The sequence below is a fragment of the Haliotis rufescens genome, unplaced genomic scaffold (genome assembly GCF_023055435.1).
Source record: "Haliotis rufescens isolate VD_foot unplaced genomic scaffold, xgHalRufe1.0.p SCAF_13, whole genome shotgun sequence".
NCBI classification, from domain to species: domain Eukaryota; kingdom Metazoa; phylum Mollusca; class Gastropoda; order Lepetellida; family Haliotidae; genus Haliotis; species Haliotis rufescens.
Window position 1 is genome coordinate 18,662,368 of NW_025963813.1, and position 27,578 is coordinate 18,689,945.

Sequence of the window (27,578 nt, forward strand, 5' to 3'; positions counted from 1 at the left end):
GGGCAAACAAATGGATGAGCTGACTTTGTTGACTGCATCTATCCTTGCATGGATCTATGCTCACAATATCAACCACTGGATTTTCTGTCCAGACTTGAGTATCTACAGGCTACTGTCATTCAGCTTAAATATTGCTAAGTACAGCACAAAGCAAGAAACAACAAAATCAAGATGTTCATTGACTTTTGTGTGTAAAATGATGACCTTTGTCTGTGTTTGTATGAGAATACAAAATCTCATTTAACAATTAACAAACCTTTACCTCTTCTAAAGACTTATAGATCTATTCTTGAAATTAAAAAAACTTGCAGCCTTTAGAGACACCTCCTCTCAACCCTCACTGATTTGCGTTAATGTAGATCATATGGGGAAACTAATGTATGTCTTTCATCATAAGTATATTGCAGACACAATAACGTGACATTATTACAGGAAATTATAATAAAAAAACCAGAATGTGATCTATGAAAACACATAGATATAATCCTTTCTCATAATAATTAGCACTTCTTGCTTGTCTGTGTGTAGATATGTAGCCTAAAGCCTTAACTCATGATATAAATAACTTGCACTTGTCTTAGTGTTTAAGCCCAATCTACAACCATGTGTGCCATTGACACACAGGCAGGGGATATTGCCCGACAGAGGTTATGAAAATTGAATTGTTTTATTTAAAGCCGTTTAAGACTCATTATGGTTTGGGATATTTATATACTTGTTAAAAACCAATTGCTTTGTGAGGTTGGTTAGTAAAGTAATGACAAACATTAAATTATAATGAATTTGTGGACAGGTTGAAAAATCTTGTGGTAAGTAAACAAGATAGACGTTGATTTCAAGATATTTCAATACAGTGTATTCATTTAAAAAGATTATTATTTAGAAACAAATGTTTTTTGTAAATATATTCAATGATAAACTCCTTAAAAGGTAATATTTTGCCAATATGTTTTACTATCTGAAACAGGGAGGTATTGTCCCCCTTTCTGTGTACTGTATGTATATGTATATGTATACAATTTCTTGTTGCTTTTTTTATAAACTCTAAACTTGTATAGTGTTGCTGATATTTGTATCCACATTCTTGTTATTTGGACAACACTATCTCATTTAGACCTTTGAGCAGCTTTATCCTAACAACAAGAATAAAAATTCTTTAGTTAACTTTCTGGTGCTTTGTGTCAGTTACTGAGATATCAGTCAACCTACACTTAGATGTTATTTTAAATCAAAGAGTTTTTTCATGACTTTTGTTTCAAGAGGTAAGTCATGTTTCCAACTGATTATATTGAGATCTATTATATTTCCGTCTACCGTCTTCAAAGACCAGTATGATATTACACACTACAATTATTATTCAATATCAAATATTGAATTACAACACAGCCATAATATACGGAAACTTTATACCAAGAACAACAATGTAAGCATCAGGCTCATTATTCAAGTGTTATTTCAATAGTGCTTCTTAAATTCTCATATTCTTTCCAATCCATAGAAACAAACATAAAATTATCTATCTTTATGTTATAAATTTGAAATGTAATAAATAAATATTTTCACTAAATAATACATATACAATAAAATTGATTGTTCAAGAGATAACGAAAAATAGAAATTGATCATATTTTAATTTTTACTCAAATTTTTGTTTCATTCCTATTAACTGTTAATATTAGTTGAAATCATTCTCTTATATGGAATTAACATCAAGATTAATATTTCATAGCTGATAATACTTTCCATGCAACTGAAATGTTTATTAAAAAATGTTCAAATCTGGTGAAAGGACAAATGCTATAACCCCATGTGGATAATGATATGCTCAAGAATGGACAGGTTACCGGTATACAGCAACTACTGATACACATATCATAGTAATAAATGATTTTGTACTGACAATTTTATAATGTGAGCATATTCTTCAGGATATTAGTATTTAGATGCTGACATTAAAAAAAAGACAAAATGTGAATGCCTTAAGTCAATATGTCCTCTTGATTAATACACAGCATATTTGCAAGCAATTGAGCCATATCTTTTGATATTTCATTAAAGTATACATTCTACTTTATGAGAAGATTATTTTCCATGACGAGTTAATACAATCAAATGTTGTTTGCTAATGGAGACTTAGGTTTTCTTAATATTTCATGTGTTTTCTTATTTTTTTTAAGCACACTTTTAAATTTGAAATGTGTGTCATCAGGTTGAATAATAACCTGTTAATGTGTATTTAATTCAGATGAGATTGTATTGATGAATTTCAGTGTTCAAAATGGATACATATTTCATCCAAATTGAGTTTTTTCAATCAATAAAGGATGTAAGTACGTACATGTATTATATATCTGATGCAGCACAGTTATGAAATTGATATTCGGACAAATGATTATTGATATATATAAATGCTATGAACATCATAGAAATTTCCATATTATAGACAGGAAACATATATTATTGGTTAGCTTAATGCAACTTTACTATAATCTTGTTGACTAAAATGAAAAATCCTGTGTGATCCTGTTCCTACAATTGCTGCATTCAATGTTTGGTCTTACTTGCCAAGATATGGATAGAATATGGATCAGGTGAGTTAAAAGCATACCAGCTGTATGATGGCGGTCTGGACCAGACAATCCAGTGATTGACATCATAAGCATCAATCTATGTAATTGGGATACAATGATATGCATCAACCAAGTCAGTGAGCCTGACCACCCAATCCTGTTAGTCGTCTCTTACAAGCATGGTCGTCTTTTACAGCAAGCATGGGTTGCTGAGGACCTATTCTAACCCAGGTACCATTTTGTATCTCCCCTGCAGTCATATTGATGGAATTTTGCTAACTTTTATGATAACTAATTTCTTGTTTGTTCTTAACCATTTATTCTTCATAAAGTCACCTTTTGAAGAATTTATGTATTTATCTGTGACAAAAATGCTATGGTATCACCAAAGTGGAAGGACAAATTTAAATCCCATGTACGAGTTTGAAGACACAATGGTGACCCAATGATGAAACATACTAGCTACTTTGTGTCATCTGCCTCCTTCATCACCTTTGTTTAGTCTCTGGTGTAGGAAAAGTATCAACTTAATGGCTCATGGGATGAAATATACATCAACAGTGCAATCATTTTGCCATAGGAAAGGGCTGTGAAATGTGCTATTGACCCGTTTGTAATCATGTGCATTGCATGTGAGCGTGCATTTTTGTTCTCTGAAATGCATCTTCATGTTGATCTAAATTGAATGACTCTCCTCATGTTTATTGTTGCAATCTCAGGTGCACAGCAATCTGTCTGTGTTTGTATATTATACATCTGTGATCACTTGCAGAATATAGTTTGGATATAGACAGCGTGCGTTTCAGTAGATACATCCAAACCTAATGAGACACATCTTATAATGCTTACAAACACTTCAGATATCGTGCAGTCCAGCACACATGTGCACAAATACGTGTACATCAACACACAAACATTAGCACTGTCATACGATACTGCACTTATACATTTCAACTTAGGCATGCATACAATATAGAAATATACACGTGGTATGAGGTTTCAGAGCCCAGCTGGTAAGAATGCTATCGGACTCTGGACATTAGTTTCTTGATGTTCGTTTGAACCATGGCAAAGACACATGCACAAACATTGTGAAGATTCAGAGGCAACAATTTGCAGAGTTGTGTCCCTTATGCATGCCAGGAGCCTATGGTCAGTGGCTACATTTCCCCTGATTATGTTTCTTGGTCTGTCAGCACCATGCTGGTGGGTTCCCCAAAGCAGTAGACATCTGAGTGAGTGAGTGAGTTGGATTTAACGCCCCATTTAACAGTATTCCAGTTATATCCCGGCATGTCAGCTTAAAGTGGGAGGAAAGCCCGAAGTGATGCAGGCCTCAGATGTTTACTACTTCAGTGAAACCGACGAGCACAGGTATGGTGCTGACAAACCTAGAAACATAATCAGGGTGAACCGCGATTCGAACCCACAATCATAGGTTCCTGGAGTGTCCAAGTGACACAACTCTGCACAGCGAATCGCAGCGCCTTAGACAACTAAGCCACTCATACCCCCAGTAAACATCTGAGACATGCATGTTTCAGTGACACTGTGAACAATGTTTCAGTGGTGTTTCAGCGTTGGGAGTGTAAACCTGAAGTGTTGCAGTTGTTAGATGGGTACCAGTTGTAGAACCCATGAACACTGGTTCAAAGATCATGGTCTTTGTTAATCCGGGATGATGAATCTTTCAAGGATTCTGCAGGCTCGCCAGGGGGACACAACCGACTTAGGGTGCATTAGGTGACTGCATTATGTCATGAGGTATTATTTGAAGCTTCCAAGTGTAGCTTATGTTCAACAAAATGAATCATCTAGTGAAGACATTCCCAATGACCCTTAATTTCAATGAACCTGAAGAAAATATTTAAATATTTTAACCTATGCATATTCTGATTGAGTCACACAGTATAAAACAATTATTACTTTGAGAAAATGTACAGTGAATGAAGCTGCATGTCAAGATGAAAAGTAGCTAAAACTGAAAAAAATAATATTAAGATGCGAAGGTTAACCACAACCTATTTATTCTGACAAATTTGCATTCATTATCATAAAATATTTGTTGCTTAAATAACAGCAATAAAATTAAGGAAATTCTTAGAATTGCACTAAATTTTGTATAATCTTATATTCTATCAAAATGCATAATATAAGTAACAAGCTTAACATTCAGCACCAAACACTTCATGTTTCAAATATATCTGTTTTTATTCTGTTTCAAGTGGGAGATAATATGCAAGCACAAATGGATACTTTAGTATAGTACTCAGAAGGACGGGATTAAATTCAGTGGAAAATGCAGCGTTTCAGATTTATTCATCCAGTGAACTAACTACCAAATGTCAGCCATCATAGGTCGCATTACGGTGTGAAATTGTAGTAGAGTTTTTGTAAACTGGAGAAGTTTATTGTAAGAGTATTTATAGAGATGTAATAAAATATCAAATATTTCTGACCAAAATCAGTATATAATGCAAGTGAAGGAAGGTTTGAAAATACCACAGATGGGTAGGTATTCAGGAAAACGAATAAATAAATAGATAGATAGATGGTTAGGTAGGTGGATGAATGGGTAGGTTGGTATTGGTAGATGGATAAGATGGATGGAGGGAGGGAGGGAGTGATAGATGGAGGGATGATTCTCACACATGTAATTAGAATTGTCCATTTGATTTTCTATCTTTCTGAAAATTGATATTTTGCAAACTTGTCCCCTTTCATATCCAATTTCTATACCTAAGTTTTAGTCATATTCATGTGTAATGCATAGGCTGGTATAATGAGGCTGCAAAAAATGTTATGGAAAGAAGTGTAAAAAACATTTTTTTTAACAAGGAAATCATGTACAAACATTTTTAATGAATTTGTACTCAGGGAATTGGAAGTTTTTTTCTGTCGAAAAGTGTCATTTTTTTGTAATTTCAAGAATGCCATGAAAATTTGACACTGATGAATGAATTTCAACAGGAAGATGATTAATTTTCATAATTTGATATCCATTTTGTATCAAAAATACATGGAAGCTAGAACAAGGAATATTTGGTCATGCATTTTTTTCTGTACAGTGTTTGCTGGGGGACCTGTATGGAGGAGTTTTGCACAAGATGGAAGGATTTGTGAATTTTGATATGAGAAAGGTCATGTCAAACCTCGGTGTAAACATCACACCAAACATGGAAGATGTTCACTGCAATAACACCAGCATTTGTAGCTTCCTTTTTGCATTCAAATATGTCCACAATTAATGACATTTGTTACATAACTTCCGATTGCATAGATCGTTTACAGTTACTTGCATTTTTTTAATTCAGTTCAGTAACAAATTTCATTTAGGTCTAATTCATATCTTTATTGCAGAAGGGTTTAGGGTCAAATTTCTCTGGAGGAACTATGTTTTTTAATTTTATATCTCGAGGGCAAAGCAGCACACATGCAACCTGATTTCGGACAAAATGAAGCAAATTTAATTTCAAGGCCATTTAACGGGTATTGATCGGCCATTTTGAACCAGCATTTCACGTCCAAGTCACGAAAATTGAACATGTTTAATACACCTCATTCAAGTGAACTTACAGACAACATGCATTCAGGGGCAGAGGTCAGTTAAATCCATATGATAACAACTCGTGTCAAACTTTGCATTTTTCAATAAATAAAATGAGAGATGGTCAGTGCATTGTATTGACATGAAAAGTAGAGAAACTTGGAAATGTGAAGTTACAGTGCTCCTTTAAGTAAATAGGGAGATTATCATGGTGTGATGAATTTTTTATGCTGAAAAATTGCTCTAGAAGACATTGCTTTTGGGCACATTGAGTCATATGCAGTTATAGTATGGACATTTTTGGTAGCACTAGGAACTTGAACTTATTGGAAATTTAAAGTACAAGATTTTTCAGAGAATTCATCAGTGACAAGCCCGGAACAAAGTTATACAAATTTCATTTGTCATTTGTTAAGTCAATATATGTTTTTTATGTATTATGTAAAGTGTTGGTTCCTTACCCATTCTTTTTTTATTGTTGTTTATTAAACCGATTGAACGCTTCGAATTTTCTGATGATAACAATGTTAGTTTTAACTGGTTATTTCCACTCTGAAGTAAAAGATGTTTATCAACCCAGTAGTCGATGTGCAGATTAACATTGAAGAATAGAGAAGGAGGGGTAGCTTAGTGGCTAAGGCTTTGGCTTACGATGCCATGTTCCAGGTTTAATGCTGCACATGGTACCAATGCTCTTGAAGCACATTCCTGTGTTTCCCACTATATTAGGCTGGGACTTTCTAAAAGCAATGTAATACCGTATTCACTTGCTTGAATATCAACTTGATCAATTGGTATTTAATTTCTCTTTTGTGGTCAATATTTTAACAGTTTTTGCAAAATTTGTCAAAACATTTTGGATGTATCATTCTGTGAGGTAGACCTAGAATAGAAAATTTTTGACACAGCGAGAACCTTGCACATATAAATGCTATCCATGGACATATGGTGTCTGACATGTAATTGATTATGATGAATTGCCTGACATTATGATATATATAAAATTGGTTATAACACATTCATCTTCACACAATGACCTTAAGTGACCTTTGTTAACTCGTGGATTAAAGGAATCTTTGAGATATCAGTGATCTGAAATAGAAGCTATTAAAAAATATTACAAAACAGTTGAACTTGGATCTACTTTCAGTCACTACTTTAAGATATTGCAATATATATTTCATCCAGTAAAGATATGTGAACAGTAAGTCTGTTTAAATGAAATTGTGTTTATAATGAACTCCATGTTTACGAGTATGACCCAGTGTTAATGAAAAACACCATTTTAAAGAAATTGATTTTAGGGTCTCTTGGTGATTGTAATGGCTAGAAGTGACTGGATTTGCTGTAGTTTCTACCCACTTGTTAACCATATGATAGTAGGATAGTGCTGTGGGATTGCCATAGGATACCAGAAAGTTATTCCACGAGGACCTTGAAATCATCCACTCCCCTGAGCCACACCTGCCTTCATGCCAACTCTTCATTTAAAAAAAGAATTACATTGATTTATTAATGCATTTCTTTTTAAAAGTTAATGTGGAAGACAAGGAAGATGCATCACATAATTTTCTCAATACAATTTCCGAAGTAACACACTACTAGCATGTGCCTATAAACCGAAGTTCTTCACTAAATTCTATGGTAGAAAAATGATTAGGGTGACATTTGTAGTGATTGATCACTACTGTAACTATCTGCCTTTATAAACTTTTCTTGTTACTTAGAGAGAGATTTTGACTTGAGTTTTATACACGCCAAATGAGCTATGATTGAATATTATATCAAAATACTATTTGTTAGTAATGCATAAAAATGAAAGTGGAACCACATGGTGAGGGGTTATATTATGTTCAAAATACTGAAACAAGGGTATTTTGGAATATTAATATAATATTAATATTTTTGTTAGTAATGCATAAAAATAAAAGCGAAACCCTGTTGAGAGGTCTTTAAGATCCAGTCTGTAGATATGATGGGGCATGACATGATTAGTATGCCATCGTATGATTAGTGGGTTTTCATGTCACTATTGCATTGTCTATAACTATTGTGTCTTATGCTTAGTGAGTGAATGAGTAATAGGATGAGTTTGTGAAAAGATGAGTAAGTTAGCAACAGAGTAATTACATGAGATGGTGTGCCTGGAAGTGAAATAGGGGGTGGGTGAGTGAGTGAGTAAGTTAGTTCATTTTAGTCACTATTCTGACATTGTCACAACTTCCACTGATCTGCTAGAAGTCTGCTATCTTCAGTGCAGCCATGCAATGACCTGCTGGATGTGATCACACTAACTAACACAGTTTCAGACAGGCATGTCCCTGAGATATTAATGATTAAACTGAGTGTGAAGAATGATAGGGAGATATATCATACACTCTCAATATAGGAAGCAGCAGTGGGGAAGGCTATGTCAGCCGTTATGTCCTGTGGAAACATTAAGTTGACTTTCTCATTAGCACTCATAAGAATCAGAGATTGATAAAGGTGCAAAATATCAATCTTAGTAACAGTTTATAGTCGGAAAAATCAACAAGTTTGCAAAATGATCGAGGTATTTTATGTTGCCTTCAAAACCATACATCAATAGTTATAGCATAGATTTTTGAGTATGGGAGAAATGGGACACAGGAAAATGTTGGTTCTTAAAGACACAACTGTAATCTCCAGCAGTAGTCATAAGTGTTCTTTTTCAGTTCAATCGAACCGGACCGCCTCCGTGAGCTCGTGGTGGTGCGTCCGCCCGGAGAGTGGAAGGTGCGGGTTTGATCCCGGGCTGTGTCATACCAAAAGACGTTTAAAGATGGTACTTGTTGTTACCCTGACTAACTCTCGGTATTAAAGGGCTAAAACAAGGACTGGTTGGCTCGGAGTCGGGGTATTCATGTTAAACTGTGGCATGGTATCTCACACACACAGACACCCACAGACACCCACAGACACATACAGACACACAGAGACACAGACACACAGAGACACAGACACACACACAGACACACACAGAGACACAAACACACACACACACAGACACACACACACACACACACAGACACACACACACACACACACACACACACACACACACACACACACACACACACACAGACACACACACACACACACACACACACACACACACACACAGACACACACACACACACACACACACACACACACACACACACACACACACACACACAGACACACACACACACACACACACATGAATGGCATGATGTGCAAACACTTTAACATTTGGACTGCCTGACAACCATTAAGTTATTTGGTATTGGTTATATCAACAAGTGATCATCACTTATTGATTTAACTCTCTTTTAACAGTATACCAATTTTATGATGGCATGTCAGCTTGATGTGGGAGGAAAGTCTGCACTGATGCAGGTCTTGAGCAGGGGAATAGTGCTGACAAACCTAATAACATACATTGGGTGAACCAGGATTCGAACCCACAATCATAGGCTTCTGGCGTTCGTAAGGGATGCAACTCTGCACAGTGAAATCGCCTTTGCCCCTCATTTACTGTAGCCTTAAGTTGTATACTCCCAATCTGGGTGACAAACAAATCTACAATGTTGTATGATAATTATCCTACACAAATGGAACTGATGTAGTTGATGATGCTGTGATATGATGTTGGAATATTCCTGACAGTGTAGAACAGTGTACCCCCACTGTTCTCAGTCCCTTCAGACACTTACACCAAAGATAAACAATTAATTGCTTTGCACCAGATTTCAAAAAAGGTAATCGCTATACACTCTTTAAAGAAATCGGAATATATGGTCATATAACAGAGTAGAAGAAAACCTGAACAAACAAACAAACACATGGTGTTAGGATGGCAAAAAAAACCTGATGCCATTATCATAAATTAAAAAGAGTTTCAGAAATGATATGGAAGCACTGCAATAAATCTTGATTTCTTGTCAAAATGACTAATTTTGTAGAACTGAGCCATGGCGTTTGGATTAGCAGTGTTAATACTGTCATGATAATATGATTTGTATGATGAATAACTGTGTCTTGTATATGCAACTGAGCTGCCTGTCCGATAAACTACCTCAATGGTTCCTCTCAGGGTAAGTGTTGTTATTTCATTTTTCTGTCAGGACAAAATGTGTTTGGACTGATAATGTTTGAACTGTAAGACTCCATGTGAATCACATCACAGATAGCAATTGTAGTTAACTTGATATCTGTATAAGTTCACTGCTGTTTTTAATTCATAAGATCTGATTTCTTTGAACTATTTCATGTATTTAATGTCAGGTTAACGAAGCATCGGAATATAAGCACACTGTACACTGATTATCAGAGTTCCCCAAGAGGAGGTATATATTAAGAAAATAGGGTTTTCAGCCTCATAAGGAATCTGCAAACAGTTGCTCATCGTAACCTTTATGTAACCATATTGTAGGTTCTTCTCAAGTTTCAACATTCTCTTGATGTGCGATTGGTTGAAAATGCATCAATAGAATTGAGGAGTGAGAATTTGGCTCAAGGCAATACTTTGAAGGTGCTTCTTGAATGAAAATTATCACTCATTAAACCAAAAGGTTTGGTTTAATAACATAGAGTGGGGGTTTCAGAGTGTTGTTTTAATGAGGTCTCACAGAATTTGGCAACCATTTTCACCCCCATCAGTTATGATGTCTTCTCTGTGTTCTTCTGCAGAATTGGATGAAATGAACACTGGCCATGTTTGAAGCTAAGGTCAAGGTCATATGTTTCATTCCAAAATGGACACCTCTTATTACTAACTCAAATTTTCTTGACTTCACATAGCAAATTTTAAAAACAAATATTTAAAGTCAGAGTAAAAGGGAAAAGAAGTTTAAAGCTAATTTCTCTGTCAATCTAAATGCCTACATCTAGGCATGCTGTAAAAGCCATTAGTTAAGGGGGAACTGTCAGTTTTCAAAGGTTTTTACTTTTCATCAATGTGACTTAATGGTGATGGGGTTTTCCACCAATTTCAACTTCATTTCAGGAAACACATTGAAAGACAGTGGAGGATACTATGGTGTTGTTTTAGAAGACAGAAGTTGGTAAATGTAGACATACAAGCAAGCAATGTTGGAGAAAAAAATGAATTTTTATGTATCTTGGGACATTTTGATAATCAACATGATCCGGTAAAAGGCCCAGGTTTGCCAAAGGTTAATTTGTCAATCATAAGCATTCTGGATTGGGGTTGCTTGCCATTTCCCCCTCTTCCCCCATTTATAATTCACATGTGGACCTCCAATAACATTTTTGTAAAATTTGAATCACACATACAATGAAAATTAATTAATTAACCTCAACCCATCCACCCGTAATGTTACATAGGGCATGGGTGGCCTAGTTGTGGAGGGATCTGCAATGATTTTTATGAGTTCAAATCCCAGCTTCATGCTGATAAGAGGATGCATTGGTTTCGCTGTGCAGAGTTGTCTCCCTTGGGCACGCCAGAAATTTATGATTGTGGGTTCGAATCCTGGTTCTCCCGGATAATGTTTCTAGGTTTGTCAGCACCATACCCGTACTCGTGGTTTTCACCAATGTGGTTGTATCTCGCACAGTTGACCACCGGTTGTGTCTCACACTATTGACCACTGGTTGTGTCTCGCACTATTGACCACTGGTTGTGTCTCACACTATTGACCACTGGTTGTGTCTCACACTATTGACCACTGGTTGTATCTCACACTATTGACCACTGGTTGTGTCTCACACTATTGACCACCGGTTGTATCTCACACTATTGACCACTGGTTGTGTCTCACACTATTGACCACCGGTTGTATCTCACACTATTGACCACTGGTTGCCTCTCACACTATTGACCACAGGTTGTGTCTCACACTATTGACCACTGGTTGTGTCCCACACTATTGACCACTGGTTGTGTCTCACACTATTGACCACTGGTTGAGTCTCACACTATTGACCACTGGTTGTATCTCACACTATTGACCACTGGTTGTGTCTCACACTATTGACCACCGGTTGTATCTCACACTATTGACCACTGGTTGTGTCTCACACTATTGACCACCGGTTGTATCTCACACTATTGACCACTGGTTGTGTCTCACACTATTGACCACCGGTTGTATCTCACACTATTGACCACTGGTTGTGTCTCACACTATTGACCACCGGTTGTATCTCACACTATTGACCACTGGTTGCCTCTCACACTATTGACCACAGGTTGTGTCTCACACTATTGACCACTGGTTGTGTCCCACACTATTGACCACTGGTTGTGTCTCACACTATTGACCACTGGTTGAGTCTCACACTATTGACCACTGGTTGTATCTCACACTATTGACCACTGGTTGTGTCTCACACTATTGACCACCGGTTGTATCTCACACTATTGACCACTGGTTGAGTCTCACACTGCTGACCACAGGTTGTGTCTCACACTATTGACCACAGGTTGTGTCTGAAACTATTGACCACTGGTTGTGTTTCACACTATTGAACACTGGTTGTGTCTCGCACTATTGACCACTGGTTGTGTCTCACACTATTGACCACAGGTTGTGTCTCACACTATTGACCACAGGTTGTGTCTGAAACTATTGACCACTGGTTGTGTCTCACACTATTGACCAATGGTTGTGTCTCGCACTATTGACCACTGGTTGAGCCTGACACTATTGACAACAGGTTGTGTCTGAAACTATTGACCACTGGTTGTGTCTGACACTATTGACCACAGGTTGTGTCTGAAACTATTGACCACTGGTTGTGTCTCACACTTTTGACCATTGGTTGTGTCTGAAACTATTGACCACTGGTTGTGTCTCACACTATTGACCACTGGTTGTGTCTCGCACTATTGACCACTGGTTGAGCCTGACACTATTGACCACAGGTTGTGTCTGAAACTATTGACCACTGGTTGTGTCTGACACTATTGACCACAGGTTGTGTCTGAAACTATTGACCACTGGTTGTGTCTCACACTTTTGACCATTGGTTGTGTCTGAAACTATTGACCACTGGTTGTGTCTGACACTATTGACCACAGGTTGTGTCTCACACTAATGACCACTTGGTAATCCTGACACTATTGACCACTGGTTGTGCCTGACACTATTGACCACTGGTTGAGCCTGACACTATTGACCACTAGTTGAGCCTGACACTACTGACCACAGGTTGTGTCTGAAACTATTGACCACAGGTTGTGTCTGACACTATTGACCACTGGTTGTTTCTGACACTATTGACCACTGGTTGTGTCTCACACTATTGAACACTGGTTGTGTCTCACACTATTGACCACTGGTTGTGTCTCACACTATTGATCACAGGTTGTTCCTGACACTATTGACCACTGGTTGAGCCTGACACTATTGAACACTGGTTGTTCCTGACACTATTGACCACTGGTTGTTCCTGACACTATTGACCGCTGGTTGAGCCTGACACTACTGACCACAGGTTGTGTCTGAAACTATTGACCACTGGTTGTGTCTCACACTTTTGACCATTGGTTGTGTCTGAAACTATTGACCACTGGTTGTGTCTCACACTATTGACCACTGGTTGTGTCTCGCACTATTGACCACTGGTTGAGCCTGAAACTATTGACCACAGGTTGTGTCTGAAACTATTGACCACTGGTTGTGTCTGACACTATTGACCACAGGTTGTGTCTGAAACTATTGACCACTGGTTGTGTCTCACACTTTTGACCATTGGTTGTGTCTGAAACTATTGACCACTGGTTGTGTCTGACACTATTGACCACAGGTTGTGTCTCACACTAATGACCACTTGGTAATCCTGACACTATTGACCACTGGTTGTGCCTGACACTATTGACCACTGGTTGAGCCTGACACTATTGACCACTAGTTGAGCCTGACACTATTGACCACATGTTGAGCCTGACACTACTGACCACAGGTTGTGTCTGAAACTATTGACCATAGGTTGTGTCTGACACTATTGACCACTGGTTGTTTCTGACACTATTGACCACAGGTTGAGCCTGACACTATTGACCACTGGTTGAGCCTGACACTATTGAACACTGGTTGTTCCTGACACTATTGACCACTGGTTGTTCCTGACACTATTGACCGCTGGTTGAGCCTGACACTACTGACCACAGGTTGTGTCTGAAACTATTGACCGCTGGTTGAGCCTGACACTATTGACCGCTGGTTGAGCCTGACACTATTGACCACTGGTTGTGTCTGACACTATTGACCACTGGTTTTGTCTGACACTATTGACCACTGGTTGTGTCTGACACTATTGAACACTGGTTGTTCCTGACACTATTGACCACTGGTTGAGCCTGACACTATTGACCGCTGGTTGAGCCTGACACTATTGACCACTGGTTGTGTCTGACACTATTGACCACTGGTTTTGTCTGACACTATTGACCACTGGTTGTGTCTGACACTATTGACCACTGGTTGAGCCTGACACTATTGACCACAGGTTGTGTCTCACACTATTGATCATTGGTTTGTCTATTCATTCATACAGGCAGCTGTTTCAATATTGCTGACTAGTGCATTATCACTCACTCTTCACTGTCTGTCTTTCCACATTGTTCCTATCAAAACAAAACTTTGCCTAGGAGATTGAGCCAACACAGCACATGTCTTGTAGTATATTGGTCTGACTTTCATCATGGAAGTCTTGCTGAGAAGCCTCCAGTAACTGTGTTCTTTAATTAGAGATCAGTTAAGCAGAAACTTTGTGGGGACGATACAATCAATATCATTGTTAAAGTTGACCTTTATTCAGATTAATTCACTTTTGGACATCTTGAGAGCTACCATGAACAAATAATTAGTCATGCATTGACTTTCATTGTGTAATGAAGTCTGGTATATGGTAAATACCATCATGAAATTCCAGAAGATGGGAACACCGTTGATGAGTTTCAAACATGGATTGTTTGGAATTAAAGGGCTGTTATTTGGATAAACAACATATATCATTTGGTTGACTTTCAACACCATTAGTTGTACTTGCACAGATTAAGGACAAACTTTGTCTACTTGTACGCCTATTTGTGCCCATTTAAGGCAATTATCAGACACCTCTATATATGGTTTGTTTGTTTTTTGTTTAACACCACACTCAGCAATATTCTAGCTATGTGACAACCATATGTAAATAATTGAGTCTGAACCAGATAATTCAGTGATTGACATCATGAGCATCGATATACGCAATTTCGATATGATGACCTGACCACCCAATCCCGTTACAACAAACTTTGTTTACTGAAGACCACTTCTTACCCAGATTAAATGCGAAAAATGCAAGTGGTCTTTACTCGCATAAATTAATTACGCATTTATTTCTCCAAAATAATTATCAACAATAAGAATTGAATATAAACACAAACACGGTTTATTGAGCAGCAGTTGTAACAAGTATATAACAATGTTATTCAAAGAATAGGAATAACACAATGGGCATTGCTGGGGTCAAGAGATCTACCCACTCGTGTCACGCTTGTTGACACCTTCTCCGCATACCAATCAGTGAACTGTTGTTGATTCAATTATTTTATTGCCTATTTTAACTTCCTTATTGCCAGTCAACAGAGTAAACGTATCAAATGGTGTTGTTTTTAGGAAAACACTATTGTAACAAGTTTGAGTTTGACAAATGATGATTTTAGTAGCAAATATATTACACCTGATACATGTTGTATTGTAGTATTCCTTGAGGTGAGGTGAAATGGGGTTTGACGTCGCGTCCAAGACTAATACTATTATTATTGTTGCTTGTACTAGTCCCTACTAATGTCGATTTATAGTGCTAGCCCAGTGAGATACCATACCACAGTTTAACATGAATACCCCACTCAGACACAGTATACTGACTCCAAGCCGATCAGTCCTTGTTTTAGCCCCTTAATGCCAAGCACCAGGTAGGGTACAAGTACCATCTTTTAATGTCTTTGGATATGACGCAGCCAGGGATCAAACACCAACTTCCACTCTCGGGGCGGATGCTCTACCACTAGACCACAGAGACAGTCCCACTGCCTTGGTACCTTGTTTTTGAGTGTTTTGGGTTTATTGTTTCTCTCTCAGTAATTCAGTACTTCAGTCAGTTGGTGATGTGGTCAAAGAGGGAGAGATGCCCAAATACTGTAAAGTCTTCAATTTATTCAAAATGTGCATGAGTGCAGTGCAAATAAACAGAGCATATCATTTTGAGCAGATCCTGGCGTCATAAGGGGATGCTACTGAGAAAACACAAATTGTAATGTAGATCACTATTAAAGATCCAGAGAATAGCAGCTAGTTTGAGATGATTTCAGACACAAAACTTGACTTCATTCACTTTGATAAGAAACTGTCTCTTTAAGGACTCACTGCGAAATGTTTCATCAAAGATGTGCTTTTAGGGATTTTCCTTGGAACATTTGGCTTTCTCTTCTGAAACAAGTATGGCTGCTGCTGCTGCTTTGCTTATAAATAGGATGTTTGGACACACATATTTCGTCTTAAAGAGTGAATTAGACTGCTGTGTGGGAAAAAAGGGACAGTCCATGAGCATATTAATGTGTAGGCACATGTCCATTCGGATGTCTTCAAGCAAATAGATATCTTCAAAGCATTGAGATTTCTAATAATCTCCATCTAACTTCTACATCTGCTTTTGTTTTTGCATTGCGGATAACACATGATATTACAATTTTATATATCTTAATTATCATCTCACAGAGCAGGCCAAGGAGCACAGACTATGGAAAACGCAATTTCATGACATTCATTGCAGACTAAATTTGAATTAGTCACAAGATTGACTGTATTTTTTCACTGTCGCCAGGCTGTATCATATACAACAGCCAGACAATGTTCAGATAGGTGAATTGTTTCGACCATGCTTCATTCCAGTCTTCCTCAATTGGCATGTCATATCAGATAGAGTCAGTTAAGGAGAAGATCATGTGAGTAGCTTAAACAGTGGATAATTACATGGCTTAGGAACAGAGCATTCAAACTGATACCTTTTGCTTGAACACTGGATACCATTATGAAGTTGTAACTCACACTATTTCTATTTTGCAGCTTCATTTTGAGTGACAATTTATGAAATATAAAACGTCAACGCCAGATAATTATCATTTTTGATTAACTGAAACAGGTTCCATTGGGCATAATATGCAGAATTGTTGTGAAGATTATCTGAAATGATCACTAAAAATCAGTTCTGACACCAGGTGTTCGCAAAATGTCTGTGTAAGTAAGTGTTTGTTGCCCGACACTGCATAGTAGTACTCCTGCAATATGACGTCTGTAAACAATTGAGACTTGACCAGACAATCAAGACATTTACTACTTTTTTTATCTATTAACTATATGTTGATTTTGAATTAACAAGGGCAAGTCACTCTTAACAAAGCAAGGATTGGTAACTCTAAAAAAACAGCAAGGTTGGTTAATTCTCAACACAACAAGGGAGATAACTCTAAATACAGCAAGGATTTGTAACTTCACACAGAAAGGGGTATAATTCTTAAACCAGCAAGGGGGATAATTCTTAACACAGCAAAGGTTGGTAACTCTATAGATACAGCAAGGATTGTAACTCTTCACACAGAAAGGGGTTTTATTCTTAAACCAGCAAGGGGGATAATTCTTAACACAGCAAAGGTAGGTCACTCTAAATACAACAATAATTCTTGACAGCAATTTTGGGTAACGCTTAACACAGCAATTGAAGGTAGTGCTTAGCACAGTAAGGACTGGAAACTCTGCAGCACAATTTTCTCTTTTTAATCTGAAAAGCTGTCGCCAATCTCTAAAGAATCTTATAGCATTGTTTATAGTGAATGCTTTAACAAACAAATTGTCTTTTCTCTTTTTAGAGTTTTCAGTGTGACTTTTACCTAATGCACTCACTTTAAACATTCCAATGAATTTCTTCTAGACAGTTTATGGAAAAAAATGGACAGTTCAGATTTGTTACGTTTTCAATATAATTCACTACTTAGCTTAGCTTCATTGAATATATTTTTAACAAGCTGAAACATGTGTTTGTTCTCACCCTATTTGCCTTGGAATAATATGATGTCAACTATTTAAGAAACGCTTCAGTATTTTGTATTTATTTTTAGAACCTTAATACCATTCAAATTTACATTTGACCTAAATGAACCAATAATAAACAAGCATGAGTTATCTCCCCTTGAAATTTGACCTGTCACACATGACACCTAGTCATTTTATAATTGATAGGGTTAATTCTCCCATGAGTATTTAACCCTATGAATTTTAATAGACACTCAAATTGTATTGTTAACAAATTCTTAAAGCAATCAATCATCACTGACTCAGATTTTTTTTCAGAGTTTTGAATAATCTCTAATGTTTGAATAATGGATTGTTACAATTGTATTATGAAGACCACTGTTATTTTTTAGCATAGCCTTTATGGGGTTAATGTAATTACTTGTAATTACAGAATTTTATTAGATTAACAGAACATGATGCCATAATTGAGGACAGGCTGAAATAATGCGAGAAAATTAGTTCTGTATAATCTGTTTATCACGTAAATGAACATGTATATTACCAAAATCAACAAATGGCTGTTAACAATCAGTTTTGTATTTTTTATTAATTATTATAATGTATGAAATGAGATTGTTGGGTAGTATTAATATTTAACAAGAAGAGAAGTGCCATACATTCTTACATCATTATTCTGTTAGACAATTGCTCTGGTAGCCTTATCTAATAATGGTGTACGGTTCATTGCTTAGTTTAATACTGTGAAAATTAGTGAAAGAGGTTGACACACTGTCACCATTTACGATTTCATGATCAAAACTCCTGAAGTAAATTGGGGAGACATGTCTGTAAGATGGCTTGATATCAGCGTTCGAAATAAGCGCCTTGCCTGTAGGCCCGTGGCAGTTAGATTTCATGTGGGGGCCTTAGTTTCAAGGTTAAATGGGTCTTTATGGCCTGCAGTGAATTTATGTGTCACAATATGCTGCAGTATTTGAAATGAGGGTCTGAAGAGTTTAGTCAGGGCCCGCAGCTTCTAAAGTTTTTTATTCCAAACATGGCTTGATATACATTATATAAGTCTTGAGAGACAGACAGACAGACAGACAGACAGACATTGCTATGTCATTGTGTGATGAATTACGTGATAGAAGAAATCCTATCAAATATTCATGTGAAGCACATTGACAAAAGTTAATGTCCACCATTCCCTTCAACAGTTTGGTTAAAGAAAAATAAAACATACAAAATACCCCAGCTCACCTTTAGGAATAAAATTGGGAAGAAAATCTGTTAAGTAGTACATTTGTGGACTTATGTAGAAAGTATATAACTCAGATTTAGAATACAGAAAATACAGCTGAATACTGTAATGCCAAAATTGTACAGAGAAATTCATTGGCCAGAATTGGCAGTAATACTAGCCATTTTATATACAGAAGAACATGGGGATGCACCTGTCAAACTGACTGTCACAAGGGTTGGAACAGATCTACCTGGTAGTACTAATGAGACAGGATACATCAAAATATGATTGTTGTGACTGAGAGTAACATTTGGAAGGGGTTCTGTGCCCATGTGAATCTTGACATGGGGATATGACTTGGCTCGCTGACTTGGTTGAAGCATGTCATCGTATCCCAACTGCATGGGTTGCTGCACATGATGTCAATCACTGGATTGTCTGGTCCAGATTCGTTTATTTTCAAGCTGCCATCATATAGCTGGAATATTGCTGAGTGTGGGGTTAAACTACATACATAGTGAGGGTATATAAATGAGTACCTGGCTCTTAGAAAAGGTCTCTGATTCTGGAGATACAACAGATCCAGTTGCCTGTGACCATGGGTATTCATTTTTCCATATCTTGGTTCTGTTGATACATGGAACAATGCTCCATGAACTGTTGTCTTTTCCACGGTGTGTTACACTTTAGCTTGGTGTGATTGACATTTGGCAGAGAGGGAATTCATCACAAATCGCTTGCCTAAGATGCTTCAGATCACTGTTGCATCTCTGAGACAGATTTGCTGATGTTGTGTGTAAAACGTTCAAGTCTCCAACTTTCATCACTTCATCTTCTAAGGCAAGGGAATTGACTGACTATAAAAGTCCAGTTTCCACCCTTGTCAAACAAGACTGGAATTTCGTGGCTCCATTATAACACCAACAGTGGCTATTATGAGTTATGTCCCTTCTGAAAGTCCCTTCAAACAAAATGGCGGAGCCTAGTCAAGACTATCTTAACTTTGGTGTGATTGACATTTGGCATTAAACAACAAACAAATGCTGTGAGCAGTTACATATAACAGGTAGGAATTACGTGAGGAAAAAAATGGTTTCTTTGATTGTTTACAACCAACCATTCAATCAGATTGACTCAAACTTCGAAGAAAGAGATTTCAGTTGATCCATATATGGTTTTTGAAGACGTAGAAACACAGTTTTTGATGGATGATACTCTTTAGCCATTTTCTGTTGAATATGGTTAATAATTGACCTCCTATGTTAGCAGCTTGGAGCCCTGTATTGCTGCAAGAAGAAACATTTTCTTTTCACCGATTTTAAGTTTCTATAAATCTACAAAGCAGTTTAAAAAAAACCAGCAGTGTGTCACACTACCAGAGACAAAAGTGTATAATTGTGAATGTTTTTTGTTCGTTTCACCTTTGAAAGACAATTGGTCATATTAATGCTATGTCTGTAATAAAATATTGAAACTAAATTTTCCTCAAAACATAGCATTTGTGAGATTGTTTTATGCCAAGAAATGATTATGATAATACAGGAAATATGAGTGAAAATATGTCAGTTTCAAGTATATACAACAATGCTACACACAACATATGCTACTGTGTTGAGACGAGTGTTAATACTACAATAGTGCCTTACACTGTCAATAGTTTTACAAAATGGTTAGATGATAAAAATGATGATCATATACTTATACTATTCCAATTGTTTTTGTCTGTGATACATCTGGTTCAGAGACACATTACAGGGCATGATTCATGCACCGGTGCAACATGTTATTGAAACGTGCAGCCTAATACTTATGTCTACATACACAAAGTGCATGTGAAAAAAAATTCAAATTTGTCCCTGGCTAACCCTTACATTTCCACAACACACTCGATACCTTTGAGCCTTTTGTACCATACAACATCTCCAATCCCCTCTTTGGGTGTAATTTGTCATGCTTTCTTGTGCTTGACGTCATCAAACTGTGGGTACTACAAGATTATTTGCACATGTTCCTATTACATTTTCCGGCAATACCTCATTAATATGTGTAAAGTCATGCACAGTCATCAGGGATCTGAGATTATTTTTATTTATACTATCTTATGCATCTATTGTGTCTGTTTCCATCTTGATAAATTTATGCAAACTGTTATTTTCTGGTGCAGCTAGGTTTTCATGTCAACATGCACCTGGTGCAAGTTGAAGCAAGTTCCTGAAATCAAGCCCTGTAATTGAGTATTTTTCCCCCACTTTTCATAGGAAAATGACCCTCCTATAACTCCCTCGCAATGAATTATCAAGGAATTTGGATATGAAACAACGCAAGGATACTAAATTGTTGGAAGGTGAAGGTACAGCTGATCTTATGATTGCAATACTATGCTGTGTTAGTGGTACTAGTATTGCAAGGATATTGTAGTTGTGGTTTTAACTTTTTCGATTTGAGTGAAAAATGAAATACAACTGTCAATACTCCCCTCACTAAACAGAAAGCTAGTTCCTTGGAACCTTATTAAAATACACATTAAAATCCAACAGCTCAGTGGAGAGATCCTCAGAGCAGGACCATGCTGTCAGATTACATGTCTTTTCGAAGAATTTTGGACCTGGGCACCATTCCACAAAGCGGTCTTAGCGCTATGACTATTGTAAGCCAGTGTTAAAGTATGAGAGTTACGATCACCTCAGTGCCAAGATGTCTTTGTGGAACGGGGCCCTGAACCTGAAATATACACATTTGCCATATTGACATATATACAGAAAATTTGTTATTAACTTTCTATTGAATAACTGCAATCTTTAGAGTGTGAGTGAGTGAGTATGGTTTAATGCTGTGCTTGGTAGTATCACCTTGGGGAACACCAGATATGAGGCATTGAAACCAGTTCTTAGACATGACATCAAACACTTTAACCACCAGGCCAACAGAAGACCAGAAAGGGACTTCATACATTGTAGCCATGTGGGAATCGAACCCAGGCAAGCAACACTTTGACAACTTGGCTACCTGAATTAAAATGTGAGATGATGAGAAGTATGAGATATGGATGTAATGTAAACCATCAAAAATTCATTTGTTGAGATCAAAATTGGAAAAAGTGTCTTGTGAGTTCAGTTGGCTTGATTTGTGACCAGCTGATGCTGACCAATCAATGTTTATACAATGGTCAATTGTAAGACTGACATAAGACAAAATGATTCTGAAAGTTTAGAGGTGAGGTGAGAAAATAAATGAGGTGAGGTGAGGTGAAACTGGGTTTAACGTTGTGTCCAAGATTATTGCACTTATATAGCGACATGCAATGCATGCACGTGTGTGCGTGTGTGTGTGTGTGTGTGTGTGTGTGTGTGTGTGTGTGTGTGTGAGTGTGGCTGCTTAAAGCTGCTTTGTAGTGCTAGCTCACATGTCATGAATTCCCCACTCAGACACAGTATACTGAGTCCGAGCTAACCAGTCCTTTTTTAAGCCCCTTAATGCCGAGCGCCAGACAGGGTAACAACAAGTACCATCAGAGATCAAACCTCAGCCCTTTTGCTCTCCAGGTGGATGCTCTACGGCTAGCCCACGGAGGCAGCCTGAAAATAAATGAATACCATGGAAGTCTCCCATGCAGTGAAATATTTAAGTTCATTCTCATGATAGATGTGATAGTGTTACCTTCCATGTTGCAGTTGTTCCTTCAATTACTTCCCCTGGTAACACAGATTATTTAACATAATGATTAATAGCAGAGTTACGATAGCACCAAATCCAGTGATATGCATTTACTTTTTCCAAAAAAGCATCAATGACTACACATTGTCATTTTAGCTTCAATGCTCCCTTTATGAATATTTTTCTAGTTTTGTGAAAGTATGAAAATTTATTCACATTGGAATGTACACATATACTGATTATATTGAAATAATGGAAATTTTTTAATAAAATTTACAGTTTCCTGACAGTTTGATAGTTGTTAATCAGTGAAAAGTGCATGATAAAGCTTGAATGTGGAGACAATATTTTGATAATTTTATGAGAAAATTACAACTTGTGTGTGTAATAAAATATGTTTTTATTTAATGTTGAGCAAACCACTGTACAATTCTAAATGGTCATTTGTTTTCTTGAATTTGTTTTTGTAGACGGTATATTTCATTTGCTATTTAATCTAATTTATCTCATTTTACTTGGATAAATATTTCCCATTTATCAATGTACAATGCATATATTTTCTTATAGATACAAACTAGTAAATCAATAGATCTCCAGGACCAAGCATGGTAAATAGACAGTTGTGCCCCATTTCAGTGGTATGGAATAGAAGCTGTCATTGGAGTATGCTTGTTCAGGGCAACTATATGGTTAATGATGGCCCTGAATATGTTGATATGACATTACTTAACGTAATAAAAGCTGTAAAAGCAGGGTTGGGTTTTACTGTTATCATGTTTCCTTGGCGGTAAGTTTGGTAGTTTGTGATTTGATTTTAATTCTTGTAGATACTTTGAGCTTAGTATTCACATACATTCAAAATTTATGAATATTTTATTGACATTCCTGATTCATTTGTTTCAGATAATAGCAACTTGTAAGACTAATTTCTTCTCCTCTTCTGTTGAAATTATACAATATAACCTTTTCACACTATTAAATATGAAATATTACCACAATAACTATGTTAGGTTTTAATTCTGATATTAATTTTCTTTCCCCATAAGTGGAGATGTATCCTTTATTTACATTTACGGAGTATATGAGTGCCATTACGCACAGATATGATATTCTGATTATACTGAATGGTGTCTTAATATCCCCACAATTCTAACTGAATATTTTGAATTTATTAATAATACAGCATTCACATTTGATATTATAAACCTTTTGTCAAACATAATGTTGGAAACAATTTGATAACATTTTAAGATGATTTGATTAGTTTAACTGGTAATATCTCCACTTCACTACTGTGCTCATTGAAATAAACCGATTCATTAACACGCTTAAGTATTTGGTCCAGGATCTTGTTTATTATTGCTGACATCTTATTTTTGTGATTCTTCTTACCAGAACCTTAAACGCAAAGGCACGAATTTTAATGCCTCTCGTGTTAATGCTCTTTCCATTTGGATCGGATTTAACATTCCAAGTTATGATACTGAGTATGGGTGCTTTAATTTGAAATTGGCGATCAATAATTTTGAGTTGAAATTGACAACTATCCTTTGGTTCGATATCAGATTTTTGAGACCAGTCATTTATAACCAGATATCTTTCCGATTTTGCATCAAAATTACACCAATCAAAATTTAGTGCTTGATCTTTGGTCAGAGCCTGCCAAGTTTATTTCAAATTTTGAAATGAACATTGAAAATTTAAGAAATACCCTCTTTTTGAAGCCCACCCATATTTTGGTATCATTTCTTGCTTCGGTTTCAATTTAAGAAAAAATTGAAATCTAATGTCAAATTTTAGAATTTGAGAATCATCCAAATTTATTGTTTCTGATTTGAAAATGATAACTGAAATATTAACAAGTCTGTTTTCAATAGTGAAAAATAGTGTTTATGATGGTTTAAATGAAAATGAAAATTGTTTCAACAAATAGCTCGAACAAGGATTTAAGGTTGTAAAAAAAATTCCCACGTCTGAAAATTATGTAAATTAGAGTGAAGAATCGTAGGATTCTCCAAACTCAAGAATTTCATGGTTTGCACGTTCTGTGCAGCAAATTGGTAACGGTGGTTGCAATGCATTTCTACAGTTGCAGCACTAGCGATCTCCCTCAGCAGCTTTCTTAATGACATCGCTGGTGATATCAAATTCTCCAACGTAAAACCACCTAAGCCACACTTGGGGCCCCACTCTAGGTCTTTTTCCCTGGCGCTCAGCACTATAGCGGTGGAGAGATTTTTCATGGAGAGAAGAGAGGGAGCCCTATGGGTGTGATTTCGGAGTGGTAGCACCCCTCAGGCGAGACTTGTTGAGTAATAACTCCCAACCCGTTTTAGAAAACCATGTCAGTTCCTGCCTAGCTCAAAACAGGGACTCAGTGAAGACAAAGAAGATTTCTACACATAGATTTTTACTTAACTTTTCTTAATTATGATGTATCGATCTTTTGGCAGTCCGGAATGCTACGCTGGACTGAATATGACCGAAAGGCACCAAAGAGAGGATTTCAGCCTCTGGACGCCAATGCAGGTAAGCTTTTCAGCCTTTTTTCTCTGAAGAGTTCGTCACTAAGAACCCCCTATGTTGAGAGAGCGGCTCGGGGAATGTTCTGAGGGGAGATTGATTTTGATCTCAATGCAACCATTACACAAGTGTAATGAGAAAACTACTGATTTCAATCAACTTTGTTAATTTTTAATTCTGTATTTATATTTATTTCAAGATTTGAGAAATTTGGATAAGAATATCGACATATGCTGTCAATTGATTTCTATGTTTATGGTGTAGTTGTAAACCTGGCAGGGAAGATGTGCTGTTTTCAACAGGGTGAGGTTAACTGAGGATTTTTTGGAATTGTTATTCATTGAAATAGAAAAAAGACCTTCCCTGATCATGATTCTATCACGAAAATTGAATTCATATTCATTTTATGATTTGATTACTCTGAATTAAAAAATTAGGAAATTATGCTTTTGAATGATTTTTGTACTTGATTTCATATCAAAATTTAATCTGATTAAATACTTAAATCCTTCAAACAAAAATATTCCCTGCGAGCAAGGTCATGACGAAATTATTCTCCTGTAATGGAGTACAAATTGACTTGCTATGTAAACCAAGTTTCTTTTCTGGCATCCCAAAAATATGAGAGGTTTTTTATCTGGAATAAATTCATTCCTTTCTGGAATGTCAACTTGACTTGAGATAAATGAAACTGAAATGAATAGTTTGTTTTGGTGATAATGTCAATATACATGTACTTATTTAAATGCTGTCAGTGTGGTACTTCACACGTCTATAACAGTATCTGCTAGTTTACTAGTTGTGTCCTTATAAGGTTTCTAATATATACAAACCTATCCTTTCATAATTTAACATGTTCTTTTCTAAGGAAAATAATATGTTATTTTCTTGCTATGACCTTATTTGTTAGGAGATGTTAATCCAATATTTTTCTCTCTTTTTTTTGTAAATTGTAAAGTAGTCATATTGACTTAATCTTTAGACATGTTTCTGTATGCTGAACCTTATACAGATTTTATTTTGTGCAAGGGTTTAATTATCAATTATCTTTGCTTACATCATTTAGAAAAATAATTGTTTCTAAGTTAACAAATCTGTACTTGTTTTGAAATTTGATGTTTGCACATCAGTTGATAATTTACCCAATCATACTTGGACTGAAATTATTATTATTAAGGGCAATAGACAGTTGTGATTTTTTCCCTGAGGCATTTGAATTTTATGTACAGACCTGTTTTAAAATATTCATATATTATCAAATTGTGTTTGTCAATAATTCTTCTTCAACTGAAATATAGTTTTATTCAATTATTGGTCCTTTTTCAATGTGACAAATGTTTTTTTTAAATCTAGACACAACAAGCAACTATTTCATGGATCAATTGACTGCATATGTCCCGGTATAAGATTAGAAGATACAAGTTTGGTTTTTGTGTTCCTTGTTAGCTCACCTTAACCTTAGGTTTATGTGAGCCAAGTCACGGCACACTGTCACGGCACACTGTCACAGCACACTGTCACGGCACACTGTCATGGCACACTGTCCATCCTCTGTTTTCTGTGATTTGTTGATTGTCCCCTGTCATCCATTTTAAACATATTTTTTTCATTTCCTCTAAAACCACATGGCTTGAACAACCTTACATGGAGCATCTAAGTAATCTTGCCTTTAAACTTGCTCACAGTTTTTTATACAGTTTGAGACAGTTTGCCACCATTGCTAACTCAGTCTTGTATGTAATTTTATCAGGACATATTTATTGACCCTGGGGTTAACAATAATCCCTGACTCAGACATTTCATATGTGGTACATACAAAATATATATCTACATACACTTCAGGTTTCTACATATTTGGATTTTGTACAAAACAGTAATGCCAACATATTTTGAAATCATTGCGTAAACAACAATAACATTTGTGAATGAATTCAAAAATATTTTCATTATTAATTGTTCACAGAAATATTATCTGATAACGAACATGTGCGCAATATCGAAGTTGCCAC

The 27,578-nt window shown here is 36.4% G+C and overlaps 1 protein-coding gene across 3 annotated transcripts in view; it reads left to right on the top strand.

Moving 5' to 3' along the window:
• Nucleotides 1-27,578, top strand: part of LOC124132247 (zinc finger protein rotund-like) — a 406,713-nt gene that overhangs the window by 157,700 nt on the left and 221,435 nt on the right. For all 3 annotated transcript variants that reach the window (XM_046496075.2, XM_046496077.2, XM_046496076.2), the window contains exon 2: nucleotides 25,500-25,575. In XM_046496075.2, coding sequence (XP_046352031.1) covers nucleotides 25,500-25,575 — 76 coding nt within the window. The remainder of the gene's footprint in view (nucleotides 1-25,499; nucleotides 25,576-27,578) is intronic.